Source organism: Aspergillus luchuensis, chromosome 5 (genome assembly GCF_016861625.1).
Source record: "Aspergillus luchuensis IFO 4308 DNA, chromosome 5, nearly complete sequence".
NCBI classification, from domain to species: domain Eukaryota; kingdom Fungi; phylum Ascomycota; class Eurotiomycetes; order Eurotiales; family Aspergillaceae; genus Aspergillus; species Aspergillus luchuensis.
Genome location: NC_054853.1, coordinates 6,224,435 through 6,242,456, shown reverse-complemented (window position 1 = coordinate 6,242,456; position 18,022 = coordinate 6,224,435). Strand labels below are relative to the sequence as shown.

The following is an 18,022-nucleotide window of genomic DNA, read 5'->3' as shown; positions in this document are numbered from 1 at the left end:
AATGAGCTCACAGGTGCGGCCTGTGCCGGTTGGGGAAGCTTTACCCATGGGGCAGGGGTCTAGTGACTCCGGAGACAACTGCGCCGCGATGAGTGCACGTAGAGCTGATGATCGATTAGTTCTTGACAATGCTCAGGCTGCCTATTTATATTCGCATAGGCGTAGAACATAAGCAGTGCTCAAGAGCATCACAAGAAGCGCGGTTCGATGCACGCACAGCGACAGCAGGGTCATCCGCCTTCTATATGGAAGCAAACGGGTGTTACAAGCTTGGCAACGACACTCTTCACCGAATGTACGCCGGTGTATTAGGAAGGAGGGGTGACTTCCCCAAGCAACAGGTTGGCAGCTCGTGGGATCGCATTGTGGACTTCGATCATGGCTTGACGCACTCGTTGTGAGGCAGCAGCAGCAATGGGCCAGGTTTGTCCCATAGACTTTAGAACGGCAAGGTTGAGAGCTAGGTATTGTCTCTGGCTCGCCTTAGAGGAATGCAGACTCTCGCTGAACATGGCGGCAACTTGGATAACGGAACTGAGGACCAGGGTGCAGGCAAAGAAAGGAGTATGATTGACAACCGAGGTGGACAAGGCGGCTAGCTGAGACAGTCTAACAGACCCCTCGATAACCCTGTGGGTGTGCACTTGAGGGTCCAGGGTACTGGTGACGAATAAGGCCGGGGATGAGCACATCACCTGGCCTGTGACGGGCAGGAATGCGAGCAGACAGGAGCGTGGGAAGTGCAAATAGATGGTGGCGCAGTGCATCAACATCATGGCCTGTGTCATCAGCTCGTCCTGCACCCCATTGAGCTGAAGCATGGACCGTTGGCGTGGCGGCAGTCGATGGAACCAGGCGATGTTGGCCGCGTTCAGTATGTCTAGTGTCTCCTCACTGACATGCGTCTGGCCGGCTCGGAGGCAATTGCGAAGCATCAACGCAGCCTCGACGCGGTAAGCCCCCGGGGAGAATTCCACATCACCGCAGAACAGAGCGTTTTGTTCCAGATCCGCCAGGGTGGACGGAAAGGGGTTGGGGTCGGAGATGACGTCGCTAGCCTGATACTGATCCAGCTCACCAGGAAGAGGCGTGGTGGGGGTTTCTTCCATGTGGAACTGCAAAACCCCATCGACCTGGACAGCCGCCAGCAGCACATCGATCACAACGATCTCCCACCAGGTGCGCCGCAGACTCTCGGCCTGGAAGGGAGCATCCGCACGGATGGCGTCCGAGGTCTCCCGACGGTGCAAACCCAGGTCCAGTGCACCCTGCAGGGCCTGTCCCAGATATGAGCGGGCGTCAGGGGCCTGCTGTCGCCCGTGATGCACAATGGCGAGGAGCAGGAAGGCCTGCACCTTTTCAATGGTCAGGTCCGCAGCCTGCACGGCCAGACCAAGGGACTCGCTGCTATCCTGAAACAGCTGCGGGGACAAGTAATGGAGGCTGATGAACTCCATAATATCAAGCAGGAACGTGGGGGTTTCCGACTCGAGCAGGACTTGCATGGGGGCCAGGAACGGGTGGGCTTGGTGAAAGTGGAGATAGTACAGGGAGATCAGCTGCAGCCCATGATCGCAAGGCATGGAGCCCGCATGCTGCGGGTATTCCAGGCTGTGGCATTGCCCGAAGGGACCTGTTGAGAAAGAGATGGGATCCACCGGTATTGAATTGGAGTCGGGAGTGGGCAGACTGGTGGTGTCGTGGGGAACTGCTGCTGGTGCTGCTGGGCGACACTTGCGACCACGACGGGAGGGCACGAAGCGGCAGGTGAGCCCCAAGGACTGGCAGCGAGCACAGCCGGTCAGATTGCCGTCGCATTTGAGATGCTTTTCTCGGCAGCCCAAACAGGCCACGGGGGCGGTAAGATCCATAGATGGTGACAAGATGCTATGGGAGCGAAGCTATGATTTTGGTAGTAGAAGTTGTATGTTAGATAGAAAGAGTGATGAGGGATTGTGGACGAGGGAACCAGGTCTTACTATGCCGCCTATTAGTACTAGTTGAATTAGCTTAGTTCGCATTAGCAACCGCTTAAGTAGTCACAGACTGCCGGACATTTATTCTTCCGAGCACTGCAGACCCAATGGTAGACATTCATCTTGTCTACAAGGGCCATTTTTCCAGTTGATGTAAGATACCTGTCATTCACTCTAACTTCGGGTAACTATAACTACTCTAGTGTCCCATGTCTATGTCGTCTCCCTCTGCCACCTCAATCTCCAATTCCGCATCAATCTGGCTACTACTTCGACCAACCCAGCAGGCATACTTGCCCGCATCCAATCGCCACTGCGCCACCCGAGCATCGTACCAGCTCAGCTCCGACCCCCGGATGGGGATCGACACTTCGCGCGACACTCCCGCTGGTACAGCAATTTTACAGAAGCCCGCCAGAGTCTTGGGGAAGCTCATTTCCCCAGCCTCCCGGATCTGGACTGATGGCGCTACATATACCTGGACCACCTCTTGCCCGTCCCGGCCTCCGACATTGCAGACGCGCGCCTGGATCAACGCAGGCTGAGACTCCCGGAAACGTCCCTCCACGCGACCGCAGACCCGAATGTCGGTCAGCTGGAATTGTGTATACGAAAGACCAAAGCCAAAGGGCCAGAGGGCAGGGATCCCCTGGGCATCGAAATGGCGATACCCGACACGCACTCCTTCCCCAAAGGTGTTGCGGTCCTGCGCAGCCTCTCCCGGGAACCAGGCGTTGGAGCCATGGTCTTCGAGCCGTCGAGGGAAGGTAATGGGGAGTCGACCGCTGAAGTCGCAGTCGCCGAGCAGAGCGGCTGCCAAAGCATGCCCATTTTCCTGCCCCTGATACCAGGCCATCACCAGCCCCGAGGCAGCATCGACCCACGGCATGGCCACGGCGCTGGCCGACTGCACAACCACGACGGTGTTGGGATTAGCGGCACAGACAGCGCTGACCATCTCGTCCGTGCGACCGGGAAGCTGCATCGTTGCGCGGTCGCCTCCTTCGCCCTCCGAATCCTTGTTGTGGCCCACCACCACCACCGCCACATCGGCCTGCCGGGCGGCCGCCACGGCCTGCGCCAGCATTTCCTGCTCGTCCTGCTCCAAGGCCAGGCCAACTCGTATCCCGGAGATCCGCGGGAATAGCGTGTTGTCAAATGCCTCTACCACTGGCAGCGTGACCACGTTGTCCACCCGCAGCTGGTAGGCGCGGCCCGCTTCCAGATAGACGCTGGCTGTCTTATCTGCGCTAGAGCAGCCCAGAAATCCGCCCGTCAGACCAGTCCACTCCATGTTGTCGATTAACAACTCGTCATCAACAAAGAGCTTGGCTTTCCCAGTATTTGCCAGGCTCCAGGTATAGCGACCTGACGCTTGCGGAGTGACCACCCCGGTGGCACGGTAGGAGTATGGCCGGTCGTCCAACACGGCCGGGACATCACCATCACTAAATAGATAGATGAGCGAGTCGTCCCACATACTGGACGCTACCACCGGACCCTCTAGCGCATGACCTTCAAAGAAGCTAACTTGCCAGCCGTTTCGGGACCCGTCGGGGACAGTCAAGAGCTTTCCCAGTAAAGGCGGGCGCAGGCTGCTCGGGATCCCCTGCTCGTAGGAGACCTGCAGCTCTGCGTTGGCCGCATGAAGGGCATCGCGCAGGCAGGCTTCCGGAGTCGAGACGTAAAAAGGGTTGACAGCGGCGCTGCCAGCACCGCCCGCGGTGGGTTGACGGGCGTTGGGCCCAATGATGGCGACTCGCTGCAGCGTGGTCGGCTTGAGAGGCAGGATGGCCTTGTCATTCTTGAGCAGGACGAGCCCACTCTGGGCTGCATCGCGCGCGATTCGGTGAAAGATGGGATCATCCGTAGCAGCTTCGGAGTGTTCGGTGGCCTCTGTAGCGTCTCCCAACAGGCCTGTGCGCTCCAGGAGCTGCAAGAAGCGGCGGACACTCGGGTCGACATGCGCGGCCACCTTGACCTCCCCAGCTCGAATGGCAGCCAGCAAGCGTTCTCCGCGGCGGACGGCTGGACCCGGCATTTCGAGATCAGTTGTGGCGCGCAGGCTGTCGGCTGTACTATTCAGCCCTCCCCAGTCGCTCATGACCAGACGATCAAATTGTAGCTCTTGCCGGAGTAGACGAGGAAGAATATGTGGGCTGATGTCGGCGTGCAGGCCGTTAATCTTGGGATAGCTAACCATGGCCGTCCAAGGCACGCTAGCTGGGTCGTCGAGAACCATCGTAAACGGCTTCATGTAGACCTCGCGTAAGGTGCGTTCATCAATGGTTTGGTCAACATTGAATCGTCGCGTCTCAGTATCGTTCAAGATAAAGTGCTTCATGCACGCGCCCACTCCCTGTGCCTGAATACCTCGGATCATCGCCGTGGCGGTCACTCCGACCAAATAGGGATCTTCGCCGTAACTCTCGAAATTTCGACCACCTAGGGGCGAGCGCGATAAATTCATGGTGGGTGCCAACAGTACCTGGCAGCCCTTTCGGCGCGCCTCCTGGCCCAACACCCTTCCAACTTGCTCTACCATCGCCGGATCAAAGGTAGCAGCCAGGGAGATTCCGCACGGTATCCAGGTGGTCAGGGAGCCATAGGTCCACTTGGAGCCCCGGGCACCGGCTGGTCCGTCCGTCATCTTCAGACTGGGGATGTGTAGGCGGTCGATGTTGACGGTTTCCCACATGTTCTTGCCCGCCAGGAGGGCCACTTTCTCCTCCAGCGTAAGGGACTGGAGCAGTTGACGCACATGGGAGGACGCTCTTTCTTCCTGAGGCATGTTGAGCAGCAGATCGGTATGGAAATCCCAGAAAATCGTTGATCTTGGGGATACTGTTGGCAGAGATCGGGGGAAGGAGAGGGTAATTGTTCTTTTCTGGTCACCCATGCACTCCACTTTGCATCTCTACGACTCTACACTCCCGCCCCCACGGGGAAGAATATGGACTTTCTATCCGGATTTCCTCCTCCAGTCCTCCGGTGTGACAAACCGATATTGTTACTGTATGAAGATTCTTCACTGGTGATGCTTTATTAGTCCCGGCGATATAGTGGAGAATCAGTCGCCGAATTAGTGGGTCCGCCGGGTCCACTGGGCCGCCATACAGGTTTGCCTCTTGCGGACAAGATCCCGACTTGGTACATGGTATGAGGCCTTCAGCGCCCACGGCTCAAAGGTTAGGGTTTGACTGGCATGGACGTGACACTAAGGTTCGTGTTGGACCCGCCCTCGCATGAGTATCTGGTTCTTTTCATGGGCCTGCCACGAACATGACCCACCTCTCAGGAAGTCCTTCCCCGCGGGGGAATTGTCTCGCTTCCTTCGAGCTCCAACGAGGTATCAAGATGCCCCGACTCTGATCATTATCACGCACCCAATATCCCCTTCCAGTAAGCCCCTATGGAGGTGAAGGATGATTGTTGAAACGCTAAAACTAGCACTGGGAGTTTGCTTGTCGGCCAAGCTCGGTTATGCTCGTATTTGGCATGACTTAAAGCTGGTAGTGTTTCCCTCTCGCGTAGAATAGAAGTAGAGTCTGCCAATTCTCTGTCTTAATCGAGGACTGCGCTGGCGAGGGAACCTATCTATGCTCTGTCTTTAGACTCTTATCCTTCCAAGCATGTCATCTTCCAACCCTTCACGGGGTTTCCCCTGGCTCATCTGGGTCGTGGCTATCTTCGGCTCCGTCTCATCCGCGGGCTTTGGTTTCGATCAGGGCTGGTGGGCAAGTATGATGAGCTTGACGCAGTTCAACCGTCATTTTGGCTACTATGACCCGGTTCAACAGGCCTGGTCCCTCAGTAATCGACAACAGTCCCTCGGCACGGGTCTGGGCTATGTAGGAGTCATCCTCGGGCTGGTGTGCGGAACACCTCTCAACGAACGGCTTGGACGGCGGAACAGCCTCTGGGTGCAATCGGCGGTGGCGACTGCCGGAGTCGCCATTGAAGCATCCTGCCAGGACAGCTACGCGCAATTTCTGGTGGGCAAGGTAGTCGTCTACTTCGCCGGTGGCATCGCCTCGACGGTCATTCCGGTCTACCAAGGAGAGTGCGCACCTCAGCACCTCCGAGGAATGATGACGGGTCTATATAATGCCTTCCTGATGGTAGGCGGCTTTTGTGCCGCCCTTATCGTCTACCTCTGTCGTCATGTTCCGAGCGACTGGGCCTGGCGCAGTGTTGTGGTGGCGCAAGTAGCTATTCCCGCCATGGGGTGGCTGAGCCTGCCCTTCCTTCCTGAATCACCCTACTGGCTACTCCGTCGTAGCCGTCGTGCTGCCGCCATCGCCAGCCTGCGCCGGCTGCATGCCCTAGACGCCGCTGCCGCTGAGGCCGAAATCCTTTCCATCGAACAACAACTCGTCCTGCAGCAACACCAACAACAACAAGAGAAGGAGCTCGCATCCTGGATGGCTTGCTTCACAGATCCCGTCTACTTCCGTCGCACTCTCATCGCTGTGGGCGCACAGATCTTCCAGCAAGCCCAGGGAATCTCCTTCGTGGCCAACTATCAGGCCGTTTTTCTGGAACAGGTCGGTTTCCGCCAGGTTTTGTTGATGTCGGTGATTGTCTATATCATCGGCATAATCGGCAATTTGACGGGAATGTTCATGGCTGACCGGCTGGGTCGTCGCAACGTGCTCCTCCCGGCATCTGGCCTCCTCGGTGCATGTATGCTGACCATTGGCGGCCTCACCACCCCTTCCACAGCCTCATCCTCCCTCTCCATCGCTGTGGTAGTCATGCTCATGCTTTGGTTCTTTACATTTCAGAGCACATGGGGCCCGTTGGCCTGGGCAATCACCGCCGAAATTCCACCCACAGGGACCGCTGTCCGCGAGAAGATGGTTACGCTGGCGGGATCTTCGGCATACGGCACCGGTCTGGTCATCGTCTTTGTGAATCCCTACACTCAGGCTGCTATTGGGGGTAAGGTAGCCTTCATATACGGCGCACTGTCCATCATCGCGGCGGTGTTTGTCTGGATGTTTGTACCGGAAACAAAACGCCGTTCGTTGGAGGAGATTGACGAGATGTTTATGGCGCGAGTGCCCGCGCGAGAGTTCAAAACGTATCAGTGCCACAGCAGTGCATCCGGTCTAGACAAAGCTGTGGATGACAAAGCGTCAGTGGATGAATGCATTTGAATCGAGGGTTCATCACGATAGTGGGGATGAAGTGGGTCTCATAGATATAGTAGCTACGTTGTATCAGGCAGAAGACTATTAAGGCATACAATCTCGCGTCAATATACTGGGATAGTAAGGAGCGAGCCACTCAAATAAAGGTTTAAGATGTTAAGATTCAGATAACGCCGAATCTATCAGTTTATCTTTGATACTACAGGATCAATGGTTTGATTTTAATTAACCTAGATCCCTTCCAGGAGGCCAGGACTCTCGCAGAGATTTGTCGAACAGGGCTTCACAGCTCTTCTATACAAATTCCCTCACTCGCATGATTCAGGTCGAAGTGTAAGCGCTATGCGCACGTATGCGACTTCCTAGACGGAAGAACAACCAGGGCAGAGGCGCAAAAGCAGCGGCCAAGAACCCCAATAAGCTAGATGCCCAGCTATAGCCCAAGTTATGATACACTAGAGGCGTGACCACTATTAGTGGCTGACTAGGAAGGGGAATTATACGAGTGACTTACTGGCTATTGTAAAAAGAGGAAATGAGCCGCCAATGCCGTACCTCAGTAAGCCATTGGCGGCCAGCGCAGAAGCTCCGAACTTGGCACCGTACACCTGGGTGAGGTAGAGGGCAGTAGATATCTTGAGGCAGGCAATAGGGTCAGCGTTCGGATTTCAATGTCGAGTGAAACGACATGCCAACTCACGAATACCATAATGTTGGAACAGCCGAAAAGACCGATCGCGACGATGCTGCTCATCCAGTGCACATGACTGGTCGAGGTCCAGGCAAACCAAAACAGAGCAGCTGGCATCAACGGACCGCCAATCATGGCAGCCCACAAGACGCGCTCTGGGGGCGGGGCGATCCCTCCTCCCGGATGAAGCCGGAGATGCCGCGCCAATGTATAGTGGTCCGCCACCAACAGCCCGACACTTCCAAGCAGACAACCCAGGGCCAACGCAATAAAAACCAGTCCGCATTGGCCCGGGGTGAAGCCGTACACATCGGTGTAAACGAGCGGAACACAGGCGAGAAAACAGAACAAGACAGAGAAGTTGAGGGACGAATACATCGAGCACAGACTCACAATCGGCTCGGTGAAGATCATATACACTGGTCGTGCCAAAGTCACCGTGAGCATCATCTGGATCCCAGCCCAGCCCGGTGGAATTGGGCTGGGAGGAACTGGGAGTCCTAGTTTAGCAGCACGGCGACGGATCAGGGGCTGGGCATAGGACTCTTGGGCCCCCATGCTGAAGATCCAAAAGGCTGCGCCGAGGAATAGCGATGTCCACTGCGACCAGCGCCAATCCTTGTACTGGGCGATCCAGCCCCCAATTAGCGATCCAATGGCCGGGCCAAGGAAGGCAGTGGTCATGAGTAGGGTGACACCGCGCCCGGTAGCTTGTCCACTCCAGACGTCCATGATTGTGCCCGCCCCAACGGCCAGGGGCGCTGAGATGAACGTCCCCGCCAATAAGCGACACACAGCGAGAGTGGCGAGGTTGTGAGCGAAGCCCGCCCCGAGGATGAAGAGCATAGCAATGGGGGTCATGACGAGGTAGATGAAGCGACGACCGTAGGTCTCACTGATGGGAGCTGCAATCATAGGCCCGAAGGCCAGGCCATAGACGTACATAGCGAAGGGCACCAGAGATTTGGTAGTCGAGGTGTGGAAGGCTTCTTGAACATGGCTGTGGGAAGGAGAGTAGATAGCCAGCGCGAACGATCTATCAACATTGCAATGTTATGATTAGTATCAGTCGTCGTCCATGGAAGGCGTCTTGATTCCCGCGTGTGTGAACTCACATCAACAGACAAAGAAGCGACGGCACAGCAGTATTGTAAATCTTTTTGGAACGACTCCAGTTCTGACCATTAGCGGGATCATCCTCCCATAGGGGCAGTGATGATGAGGGTAGAGCGATCGTCTTGGGTTCACTGCTGTCCGAGCTACTGGATCGCATGATGGCTATGACGGTCGCATTTCATCTGCTTCATCATCTTAAGCAAACCGATACTCGGTCGCTTTATAAAAAGGTCATAGTCCGGCAAGATCGGATGCTTTCGGTGGGGCTCCCATCGACTACCAATAATCTCAATGCATGTCTAGGTGATATGCTCTGTAAGGACATGATCTTTAGTTCGCCGACGCTTCCCCCCAGGATTGTTCCACGTTCGCGTGGTCCGGTACTCAGGATGTAGAAATGCTTCGTCGACATTCTCCTAAACTGTTTGATTTATTGCCAGATCGGCGTGAAATTGGAACACTCTCCTTCTAACTTCAGCTAATTCCAAGAGTTGATGCCCTGGTGTGACGGGTGCAATCGGCGCCTGCCTATCGGGAGGGGCCCGGGAAAGGATCCACTATTTCGGCGAGTCTAAAATCATTAGACCCATGAGATGGTCTCTATCTATCCGACCCATGTATTTACATGCTGTCCCTAATTCGATGCCATCGCCTCGCTCTTCTCCTTCAGCACTTTCTGTACCTCTGGTCTCGCCTTCATTCTCTGCATCCACGCCTCCACATGGGGAAATTGCTCGGTCAATTCCTGCACCACGCGCTGGTCCCCGACCACCAACGGCACCAGATCCTGCCAGGGAACAAAGGAGAGGTCTGCATACGTGCACTTGTCTCCCACAAGCCATTCGCGGTCCGTCAACACCCGGTCCAGCACGCTCATCACGCGTCGGATCTCCGCCATGTAGCGTTCGATGGCCTGGGGCACCTGCTCGGGCTGCCGCCGGAACCAGCCTAGCTGTCCGTAATACGGCCCCTGCCCGGACACTTGGAAATGCAGCCACTGCTGCAGCTGGTGGCGTTCGGGAGACGTGTCATAGCTCAGCTGGTGGCTCGGATCATAGGTCTCAATTAGGTAGTTCACAATGGCGCCTGACTCCCACAGGGTGATGTTCTTGTTGGGATCCACGATGGTTGGCAGCCGTCCATTGGGACAGAGGCTCACGTAGGGCTCCTTTTTCACCTCGGTGAAGTCAACCATGATCGTTTCGTAGGGGATGCGCAGAGCGGAGAGGATGATGGCGACCTTCCACGGATTAGGCCCGATGGGGTGCGAGTAGAGAGTGATGGGCTGCATGGTCTTTGCTGCTTTGCTCGGAGGAAGAGTGTTGGAGATTCAGAAGGAATGGAAGTCTGTGTTTGCTTATCTGAGGACTTGGTAGACTTTCTGTGGCTTCGATCCGTCAAGGCCAACCCTATATAGTGCCGGGAAGGATGGAAGGCTGCAGGCTGCATGGTGGGTCGCCGTCGCCGAATTGCTTGCAGATTCGGCGACTTCGTTCCTTTTGGCTTATCTCATCGTTGCTTGGTAGGAGAGTCCATGGCCGTTCTAGACTTGCGGTTCAAGGGTAGGATGAATTTTCTACTCCAGGCTTTCACTTTAGGTAGGTGGTACAGTCATTATATGGTCGACAAATGAAGCATGGAGGGCGGCGAGTCCACTTCCACTGGAATCGAAGTCTTGATGAACAAGATGATGTCGAACAACTCAGTAACCGGCTGGCAACTTCAGGGGATTAATGCAGACTCCAATTGATCTGTTGAGATCTGTCGGTTGGTAGTGGCTAGAACAAGTAGATAGTACTGGAGTTGTACATTCCGGGTCCGAATTCGACATTCTTCCCGACCACAAGGCCTATATAGAAATATTATCATATATTCTTATTCCAGGGTAGCTTGATTGATGGTAGTCATTTCATGATAGGAATACTCCGATTCTGCCCCATTTTCAATGTGAATATGAACGAGATGTGTATCTCTCTTTTTTTTTTTTTTTTTTTTTTTTTTTTTTTTTTTTTTTTAAACAACTATTGGTTGGGCAGCTACTGGCTGAGATTATATATAATTGTTGGACTGAGGGACAAACAGGGCCACGCTATTCGCTCGCTGAATTGGGCAAAGATCCCCCCCCCAAAAAAACCTAGGTTTGGTTCTTCTACCTAGAATATCTTGATGGGAGGAAAGGCAAAGATAACCACATAAAAAAAAAAAAAAAAAAAGGAAACATCTCTACTCTGTACCGTGTTGCACTTTGCAGACCGGGTGTGGCTGATACTTTCTGCGCCACCTCCAAGAGTGGCGGAGGTGGCTGGTGCAATATGGGGGAATGAGTCAAAAAGAAGAAAAAGAAGTTAAAATTGGATCTTCGCAGAACATACTCAACTTAGAATAAAACACCACCACCAGCAACCATCATTATGCCGTACCAGCTCGTCATCTTTGACTTTGACGGCACCCTGTTCGACACCTACGATGCCATCGAGCACTCCATCCAGTTGACCTTGCAACGCCTCCTGCCCTCCCATCCTCCGCCTTCGTCCAGCGACATTCGCCCGCTCGTCTCCACCGGCGCGCCTCCCGGGGACACCTTTCGCAGTCTACACCCCGATCCCACCACCTTCGACGAGTCTCTCTGGATCCGCATTTACCGCGAGCTGTATGCTATCCATGGCCAATCCCGTACGAGTCCCTATCCCGCCGCTCGCGACGTCCTACAAGCGTTGCACGACCGGAATCAACCCATGGCCATCATCAGCAACAAAGCTGCGGTCGCAGTGAAGGCGGCCCTGGAGAAGACCGACCTGCTGCAGTTCTTTCCAGATTCCCTCATCCTGGGTCATGGTGTGGCCGGCGTCCAGCGCAAGCCGGATCCGTCCAGCTTCACAGACGTGCTCTGGCCGAACTGGAAGGCTCTCGGGGCGCCCGATGCTGTGGAGGCGGAGCGCGTGCTGATGGTCGGAGACACATTGACGGACATCCTATACGCAAGAAACATCGGGGCACAGGTGTGCTGGTGTCGGTACGGTCAGGGCGACGTTGAGGAGTGCCAACGGCTACAACCGGATCACACTGCGGAGACACTAGAAGATGTGCTTAAGATCGTGGAGGGCAGATCGTGACTGGCGAGAAACCCTCTGGCATCTCGCTCATGACCAGGCACGATGGTGTAGGCAGCTCTTCGTTTTTCACGCGATGCGCATAGACTTAGATCCACATAGACCTATTGCTCGTCTCAGTCCCCGATACTGGGGATCAAGGCACCTCACATCTCCCCCTTCCACCAGCCTACTGGTCTGCAATCTCCGGGAGAGTAGCAATCCCGGGGATGCCTCTAACCTACTAAATGGAGTGTGTATAACTGCGTCGTTGAATAGGTTCCCGGTTCGTGTAGGTGCCAGTCTAGTAAATGAGAGTAGTCTCTCCTTGCTGGCAGATAGGAGGCACCGGCCTGGTGTGAGTCCCAACTTTCCCCTGTCCTCGCCAGCGGGCCTTGTCATTTCGCTCTTCAAGCGTGGTCCGGTCGATACTGAATCCATCCAGATCCTTCGTCGCCGTGTCAACTACGCACATGCAATATGACGTCACATCCCTGGTTGGCCGGTGCGGGGAGATTCCACGCGTCTCAGGAACCATCTGAACCGTTGTTAACAGTGCATCCTCACCCCAGGTTCTTGTTGGCTTCCTATATACTTCCTGACTGCTCCACAATTGGCGCAACAACAGTATGGCCTTTGCGCGTCGGCTCGCCATCCTCCCCGGTGGCCTAGGTAGGCATTGCCTCAACCCTCGTTACATTCTCGTGCTGGGTATTGACTGCCTGTCCCCGATAAGGCGGCTTGGGCTCGAGTATCGGCAAGAAGCTCCGCCAACAAGGTGCTCGGCTAGCAATTCTGTATGCCCCCTTCGAGGCTGCCCGACGCGATGAGCTGCTAGAGGCTGGCTACGGCGAGCTGCCCGCGGGCGAGGAAATCCGAACGTATGAATGCGACATCACAAACCCCGAGGCTGTCCAGTCCGTCTTCACCACCCTGAAGGAGGACGTTCTCAACCCATCATCGACGACGCAGTCTGCCCGTGCCTTTCCCAGTATCCTAGTCAATACGGCGGGCTATGTATCGCTCAGTGATCTAGAGCTCACCCCGCCGGAAGAAACGCTGAAGCATCTGCATACCAATGTCCTGGGCCCCATGCTGTGCTCGCAGGCATTCGCGCGATTGTACTTGGCCGCCGCTGAGGTGGCTCATTCGTCACCCAACCCGCCGCCTCCGGGTCGCATCGTCAACCTGGCCTCGCAAGCCGCACATGTGGCCCTCCATCGCCACGGGGCCTATTGTGCCTCCAAGGCAGCCCTGTTGGGGCTAACGCGCAGTATGGCTTCTGAATGGGGAGGCCGCGGTATCACAGCGAACAGCGTGTCGCCAACGGTGGCCTGGACCGCTCTGGGACAGAAGGCCTGGGGGCAGGATGATGTGCGGGAGGCTTTCTTGAAGACGATCCCGACAGGCAAATTTGCGCAGCCAGATGAGGTTGCGGATGCGGTTCTATTTCTTTGTCAGGTACGCAGCTGACCCACTGACTGAGGAGTGTTTCCGATTGATTCTTATTCGTAAAACAGGACTCAAGTGGGATGATCAATGGAGCGGACATTCGCGTAGACGGTGGCTCTACTATCAGGTAAACTGGACCGAGATTTGACCTTGACCAGTTGGAGGTCCATTCTATGATAGATGTCTGATGCTACATCGAGCACAAGGAATGCCAATCCGGATAGAGTGGCATTAATGAGAACATGCTTGAAGACAGTTCTTGGCAAGCCGACCCTGGTATGACAGCTCTAGTATGTATTAAAGCATGCTTCCTATGTCTTGTGAGAAGTAGAATGATCATGGTGTAAATTCAAGAAGCGCTTGGAAATCAATTTTCCCCAATATCCGGCTACAGCCTAGAAAAATTGGTACAAGATGGCATCATACTTAGATCCTGTCTGTCTATAATGCCTATGCCTAATTTGAGTTTCAAACACCCAGGGATTTCAGGGTGAACACTCCTTACCGTCACACAAATTGTAACATTCATAGCGCAGTCGATGCGCCACAAGTCTGCCCAGAAAAAGTTGTCTGTCCATTGTGCCAAACGGACCAACCACGTCAATAGCATCTGGACTTTTGGACATTGGTGGAGGTAATTTCTCCCACATTTGCTACGGGAGTTGCTCTTCGCTGGTGATACCACCAGTCTGTGGACAAGCCATTGAGGTTGTGATGCTTCCCGTCAACGAGGTCGGAATGAGCGTGGTAGTGACCCATGGAACGGCGAGAGCAGGTAATTTCTATTCCTGAGACTTCCTACCGCTGACTGGTTAGAGATAAGATTTTCGGCTGAGACCTTGGATCGTATCAGTTGGCCCGTTCGGCCGGCTGGTCCAGTTTCTGCCCTGGAGTCAGCCACCGGACAGTGCCCGAAGTGACACTATTCGGGTTCGCTACACGAGCTCGAGGAACCAAGCAGCAGCGCTCTACACTGTCGCTGCATTCAAGCCACTTTTCCAACCCATGCGACTTATCTGAACAATTTCTGGGCCGCATGCAATGATCATAGTAACAACTCTTTCACCCTCAGCAGTCATAGGAACCCGCGCGTGTCCTGAACTGGTGGGCGGGTTGACAGAATTTTCACCGCAAAGTTTCCCGCTCCGATCTTAATTCCCATGCCTTTGGAACGGTACTACAAGCTGGGCCGTTCCAGAGTGGGCTTATTAACACGAGTGTGTCAATACGCCGCTTTCCTTGGCCATGAAAATTACCCGCGCAGCTACACCCTTACCCCTTGTAATATTCAGCTGCGCAAGGGAAAGACTCAGTAGAGGGCGACATTCCAATCAGCAGATCAACTTTAGAAAAGGCTACCCTTTAAGTAGAACACATCCCGAGAATGACATCGACAATAAGGCAGTTACACCAGAGTCTCACTCTCCCTTGGCTTATTTGATTGCCGCGATCGGCCCTGGAGCCACGGGCGCCTCAAACATGGAAGCATGGATGGAACCTCGAGGGAAGGGCTTCCAGCAATCGTATGCACGCGCGAAATAACCCCTTTGAGAATTAGGTGGGCCCGACTGGGCTTCAAGGCTGCTTCGGGGAATCGGAGGTTTTATTGTCACGAGCGGCATAGGAGCTCGCAAAGCAGTACTTACAAGACACAGCTCCCGGTTGTTGCCTACGTCCCCTTAACACGCAATGGAAGCTCCCATCTCCCGTTGAGAGGCTATACAATCGGCCAGCGTGCTATTCGCTGTCCTCTTGTTAGCTCTAGCAAGTGTCAGCAGAAGCTGTAACAGCTAAAAGGAGCCAGGCACCTGGGAGGTGCCTTCTGCTACGCCATCAGCCTAACAGATCACACCCGGTACTTCTCTGAAAAAGCAACTTTTTTGTCTTTTCAGAACATGGTGTCGAGCGCCAACACCTGGGTGTGGTTAGCGGTGGTGCTGCTAGTCAGTAAGTGATCGTCGGGGAAGACGGCGTGACAGGATGCTGATCAGTGCTGATCGCCTATCGTGACAGCCCTACTGCGCTATGTCTCCCGAACGTTGCAGATGGGAGTGCCCCGCCATCTTCAACTCGAGGATTTGTTGATGTGCTTTACTGTTGTACGCTTGACCTTTAAGTTGTCATCCAAATAACGGCCCCATGACTCACAGCCATAACAGGTCTTCTACATCTTGCTGACCGTGTTCTTGATTGAAGTGCAAAAGCATGGCACCAACGAGATCCCCAGAGAACAATTCGGTGACATCGAGCCCTCCTCCATCCCAGACCGTATCACAGGTAGCAAGCTGGTCATTGTGGTGGAGCAGATGTGGCTAGCCACCATTTGGGGTTGCAAGGCTTGCCTGCTACTGCTGTATTCAACTATGACGTGGGTTTGCCTTGCGTGAAATTTGTGACACAGCATCTGATTGTTTTCTAGCTCCGGACTCTCGCAGCATCGGATCGTGAAGATTATCGGTGCCTTCTGTGCCCTTAGCTTCGTCATTGTGGAGATCTTATTCTTTGCCGCCTGGTGTCGTCCCTTTTCCGCATACTGGTCCGTGCCGCCGAAGAACCTCCAGTGTTCCGTCTATCGCAATCACTTGATTTTGGTACTCACACTGAACATCTTAACTGACCTGATGATCATGGCCATTCCGCTACCCCTGCTGATAAAGGCGAAACTTACTTTGGTCAAGAAGGTCACGCTTTGTGCAGTCTTCTCGCTGGGGGCTTTTGTGATTCTGTGCTCAATTCTGTCCAAGTACTACTCCTTGTCTAATCCATATGGCGACCAATGGGTGGACTGGTACGTCCGCGAGGCTGCCACAGCAGTGATCGTGGCCAACATTCCTCAAACCTGGACTCTGTTTCGCCGACTGTTTAATTGGCGGGCGTTCCTGGCCCATTCGTCATACGACCGTAGCCATGGAAAATACACCAGTCGCTTGGACAGCTCGACCATCCATTTATCCCGCTTCCGCGCCGGCGATAAGTCCCAGGGCCGGTCTACGATCGACCCAACCGAATCCGGCGAGTACATTACTCGAGAGCAGCCGTTGGAGATTTGGGAGCATCGCCAGTTCCACGTCACAAATGAGCCCGAAGAGTTGCGGAAGAGCAGCAGCCTGAGCCAAAGCAGTAGTGGTAGCGTGGAATTCGACACGACCGGATACCAGACGCAGCAGTCGCGGACAATCGTGACAGCAACTGAATGATTCGGCTGTGATCCTCGGTCAACCGGTATGTAGGAGATAGTTGTTGTATCATATCTAGTGTCAGAATGAATCCAAGATGCCCTCTGCCGAGTCTACTCTCCAGCTTCTCAACGGAGCGATGCTAAGCCAGAATAGGAATAGGAGTAATGACAACAGCTTCCAACCAATGATCAGTATTATATTATATCCACTTACCAGCACTAACTGCATCCAGCTTAGTGCCAGATTGAGCTGCAGGGACTAGGGACCGTTTGCCAAATCGGGAAATCGTGTATAGCCTCCAGGATTCTGGCGGCGAATATCACCATGCTGGAGGGCAGAAAAATTTCTCACTTCTACACTGTTCCCTTCTTGTGAATATCCGCTGGCAAGACATAAAAGGCACCTTGATCCCTCAGATTTCTGATTCCCATTATCCCCAACATCATCACTCATTCACAATGCCCCAGTCCGATTCCTCTCTTAGTCTTCAAGGCAAAGTAGCTCTTGTTACTGGATCAGGCAAAACGAGAGGCATCGGCGCGGCCATTGCCACTCTTCTAGCTCATCATGGTGCAGCGGTCATTCTCAACTATGTCTCGCTGTCCACGGCTCCTTCCGCTGCCACCGTGGTGGAGAGCATCACCGCCGCGGGCGGACAGGCCCTAGCTGTCCAGGCTGACATCTCCCGGCCTGACGGAGCGCAGAAAGTTGTTCAAGAGGCTGTTGATGCTTTTGGAAGGCTTGATATCCTAGGTTTGTCCACGAACATCTCCACTTCCCTGGCTCTGACGCTTGCTAAATTGGACCAGTCAACAACGCCGCTACTGGCACCCCGGGCCCGGTACTCAGCGCTGCCCCCGAAGCTCTAGCTACCACCTTCGCCGTCAACGTCTTTGGTCCAATCTACGTCATGCAGGAAGCAGTGAAACACATGCCGCCACGAAGTCGGGTCATCAACATCGGTTCGGTGGCGTCCAAGTTGGGTATCTCGGGATCGCCAGTCTATAGTGCTTCAAAGGCGGCGATGGATGCGCTGACGTTTTCCCTTGCGATGGAGGTAAGCTGAAGACGTGGTTGAGATCTCACATAAGGAGTGTACTAATTGGTGCATAGCTTGGTCGCAATCATGGCGGCATCACCATCAACACAGTTTCCCCAGGTCCGGTAGATACAGATGGTCTGCCGCCGCAGGTGGCAGAAAGAATTAACAAGACATTGGTTCCCATGAGCCGAGTCGAGGAGCGATTGGGAACCGTGCAGGATATTGCGGATGCAGTACTGTTGTTGTGCTCGGAAAAGAGTCGCTGGATCTCCGGACAGGTCATTTCCGTCAGTGGTGGAATTGTAGGTGGCTAAAGTGCGA

General features: G+C 54.5%; 9 protein-coding genes across 9 annotated transcripts; 5 read left to right on the top strand and 4 right to left on the bottom strand.

Annotated features, from left to right (window-relative positions):
- Positions 1–308: 308 nt before the first annotated feature.
- AKAW2_52067S (Zn(II)2Cys6 transcription factor) lies at positions 309–1,871 on the bottom strand (the record flags this gene model as incomplete). The annotated part of the gene is made up of 1 exon (XM_041692065.1): positions 309–1,871. The coding sequence occupies one exon, from the start codon at positions 1,869–1,871 to the stop codon at positions 309–311; it is 1,563 nt and encodes a 520-aa protein (XP_041545488.1).
- Positions 1,872–2,175: 304 nt separating this feature from the next.
- On the bottom strand, positions 2,176–4,875 carry AKAW2_52066S (uncharacterized protein; the record flags this gene model as incomplete). The annotated part of the gene is made up of 1 exon (XM_041692064.1): positions 2,176–4,875. The coding sequence occupies one exon, from the start codon at positions 4,873–4,875 to the stop codon at positions 2,176–2,178; it is 2,700 nt and encodes an 899-aa protein (XP_041545487.1).
- Positions 4,876–5,608: 733 nt separating this feature from the next.
- Positions 5,609–7,138, top strand: AKAW2_52065A (uncharacterized protein; the record flags this gene model as incomplete). Its single annotated transcript, XM_041692063.1, has 1 exon — positions 5,609–7,138. One exon carries the CDS (start codon positions 5,609–5,611, stop codon positions 7,136–7,138), a length of 1,530 nt encoding a protein of 509 aa, XP_041545486.1.
- Positions 7,139–7,453: 315 nt separating this feature from the next.
- AKAW2_52064S (MFS transporter) lies at positions 7,454–9,096 on the bottom strand (the record flags this gene model as incomplete). Its single annotated transcript, XM_041692062.1, has 4 exons — positions 7,454–7,587; positions 7,647–7,767; positions 7,833–8,859; positions 8,939–9,096. 4 exons carry the CDS (start codon positions 9,094–9,096, stop codon positions 7,454–7,456), a joined length of 1,440 nt encoding a protein of 479 aa, XP_041545485.1.
- A 477-nt stretch (positions 9,097–9,573) lies between these two features.
- On the bottom strand, positions 9,574–10,230 carry AKAW2_52063S (glutathione S-transferase family protein; the record flags this gene model as incomplete). Its single annotated transcript, XM_041692061.1, has 1 exon — positions 9,574–10,230. One exon carries the CDS (start codon positions 10,228–10,230, stop codon positions 9,574–9,576), a length of 657 nt encoding a protein of 218 aa, XP_041545484.1.
- Positions 10,231–11,350: 1,120 nt separating this feature from the next.
- AKAW2_52062A (HAD family hydrolase) lies at positions 11,351–12,052 on the top strand (the record flags this gene model as incomplete). The annotated part of the gene is made up of 1 exon (XM_041692060.1): positions 11,351–12,052. One exon carries the CDS (start codon positions 11,351–11,353, stop codon positions 12,050–12,052), a length of 702 nt encoding a protein of 233 aa, XP_041545483.1.
- A 605-nt stretch (positions 12,053–12,657) lies between these two features.
- AKAW2_52061A (putative short-chain dehydrogenase/reductase) lies at positions 12,658–13,611 on the top strand (the record flags this gene model as incomplete). Its single annotated transcript, XM_041692059.1, has 3 exons — positions 12,658–12,700; positions 12,765–13,489; positions 13,549–13,611. The coding sequence occupies 3 exons, from the start codon at positions 12,658–12,660 to the stop codon at positions 13,609–13,611; spliced, it is 831 nt and encodes a 276-aa protein (XP_041545482.1).
- A 1,764-nt stretch (positions 13,612–15,375) lies between these two features.
- Positions 15,376–16,677, top strand: AKAW2_52060A (uncharacterized protein; the record flags this gene model as incomplete). Its single annotated transcript, XM_041692058.1, has 4 exons — positions 15,376–15,427; positions 15,494–15,579; positions 15,640–15,848; positions 15,900–16,677. The coding sequence occupies 4 exons, from the start codon at positions 15,376–15,378 to the stop codon at positions 16,675–16,677; spliced, it is 1,125 nt and encodes a 374-aa protein (XP_041545481.1).
- Positions 16,678–17,117: 440 nt separating this feature from the next.
- On the top strand, positions 17,118–18,015 carry AKAW2_52059A (SDR family NAD(P)-dependent oxidoreductase; the record flags this gene model as incomplete). The annotated part of the gene is made up of 3 exons (XM_041692057.1): positions 17,118–17,412; positions 17,469–17,716; positions 17,773–18,015. 3 exons carry the CDS (start codon positions 17,118–17,120, stop codon positions 18,013–18,015), a joined length of 786 nt encoding a protein of 261 aa, XP_041545480.1.
- Positions 18,016–18,022: the final 7 nt, after the last annotated feature.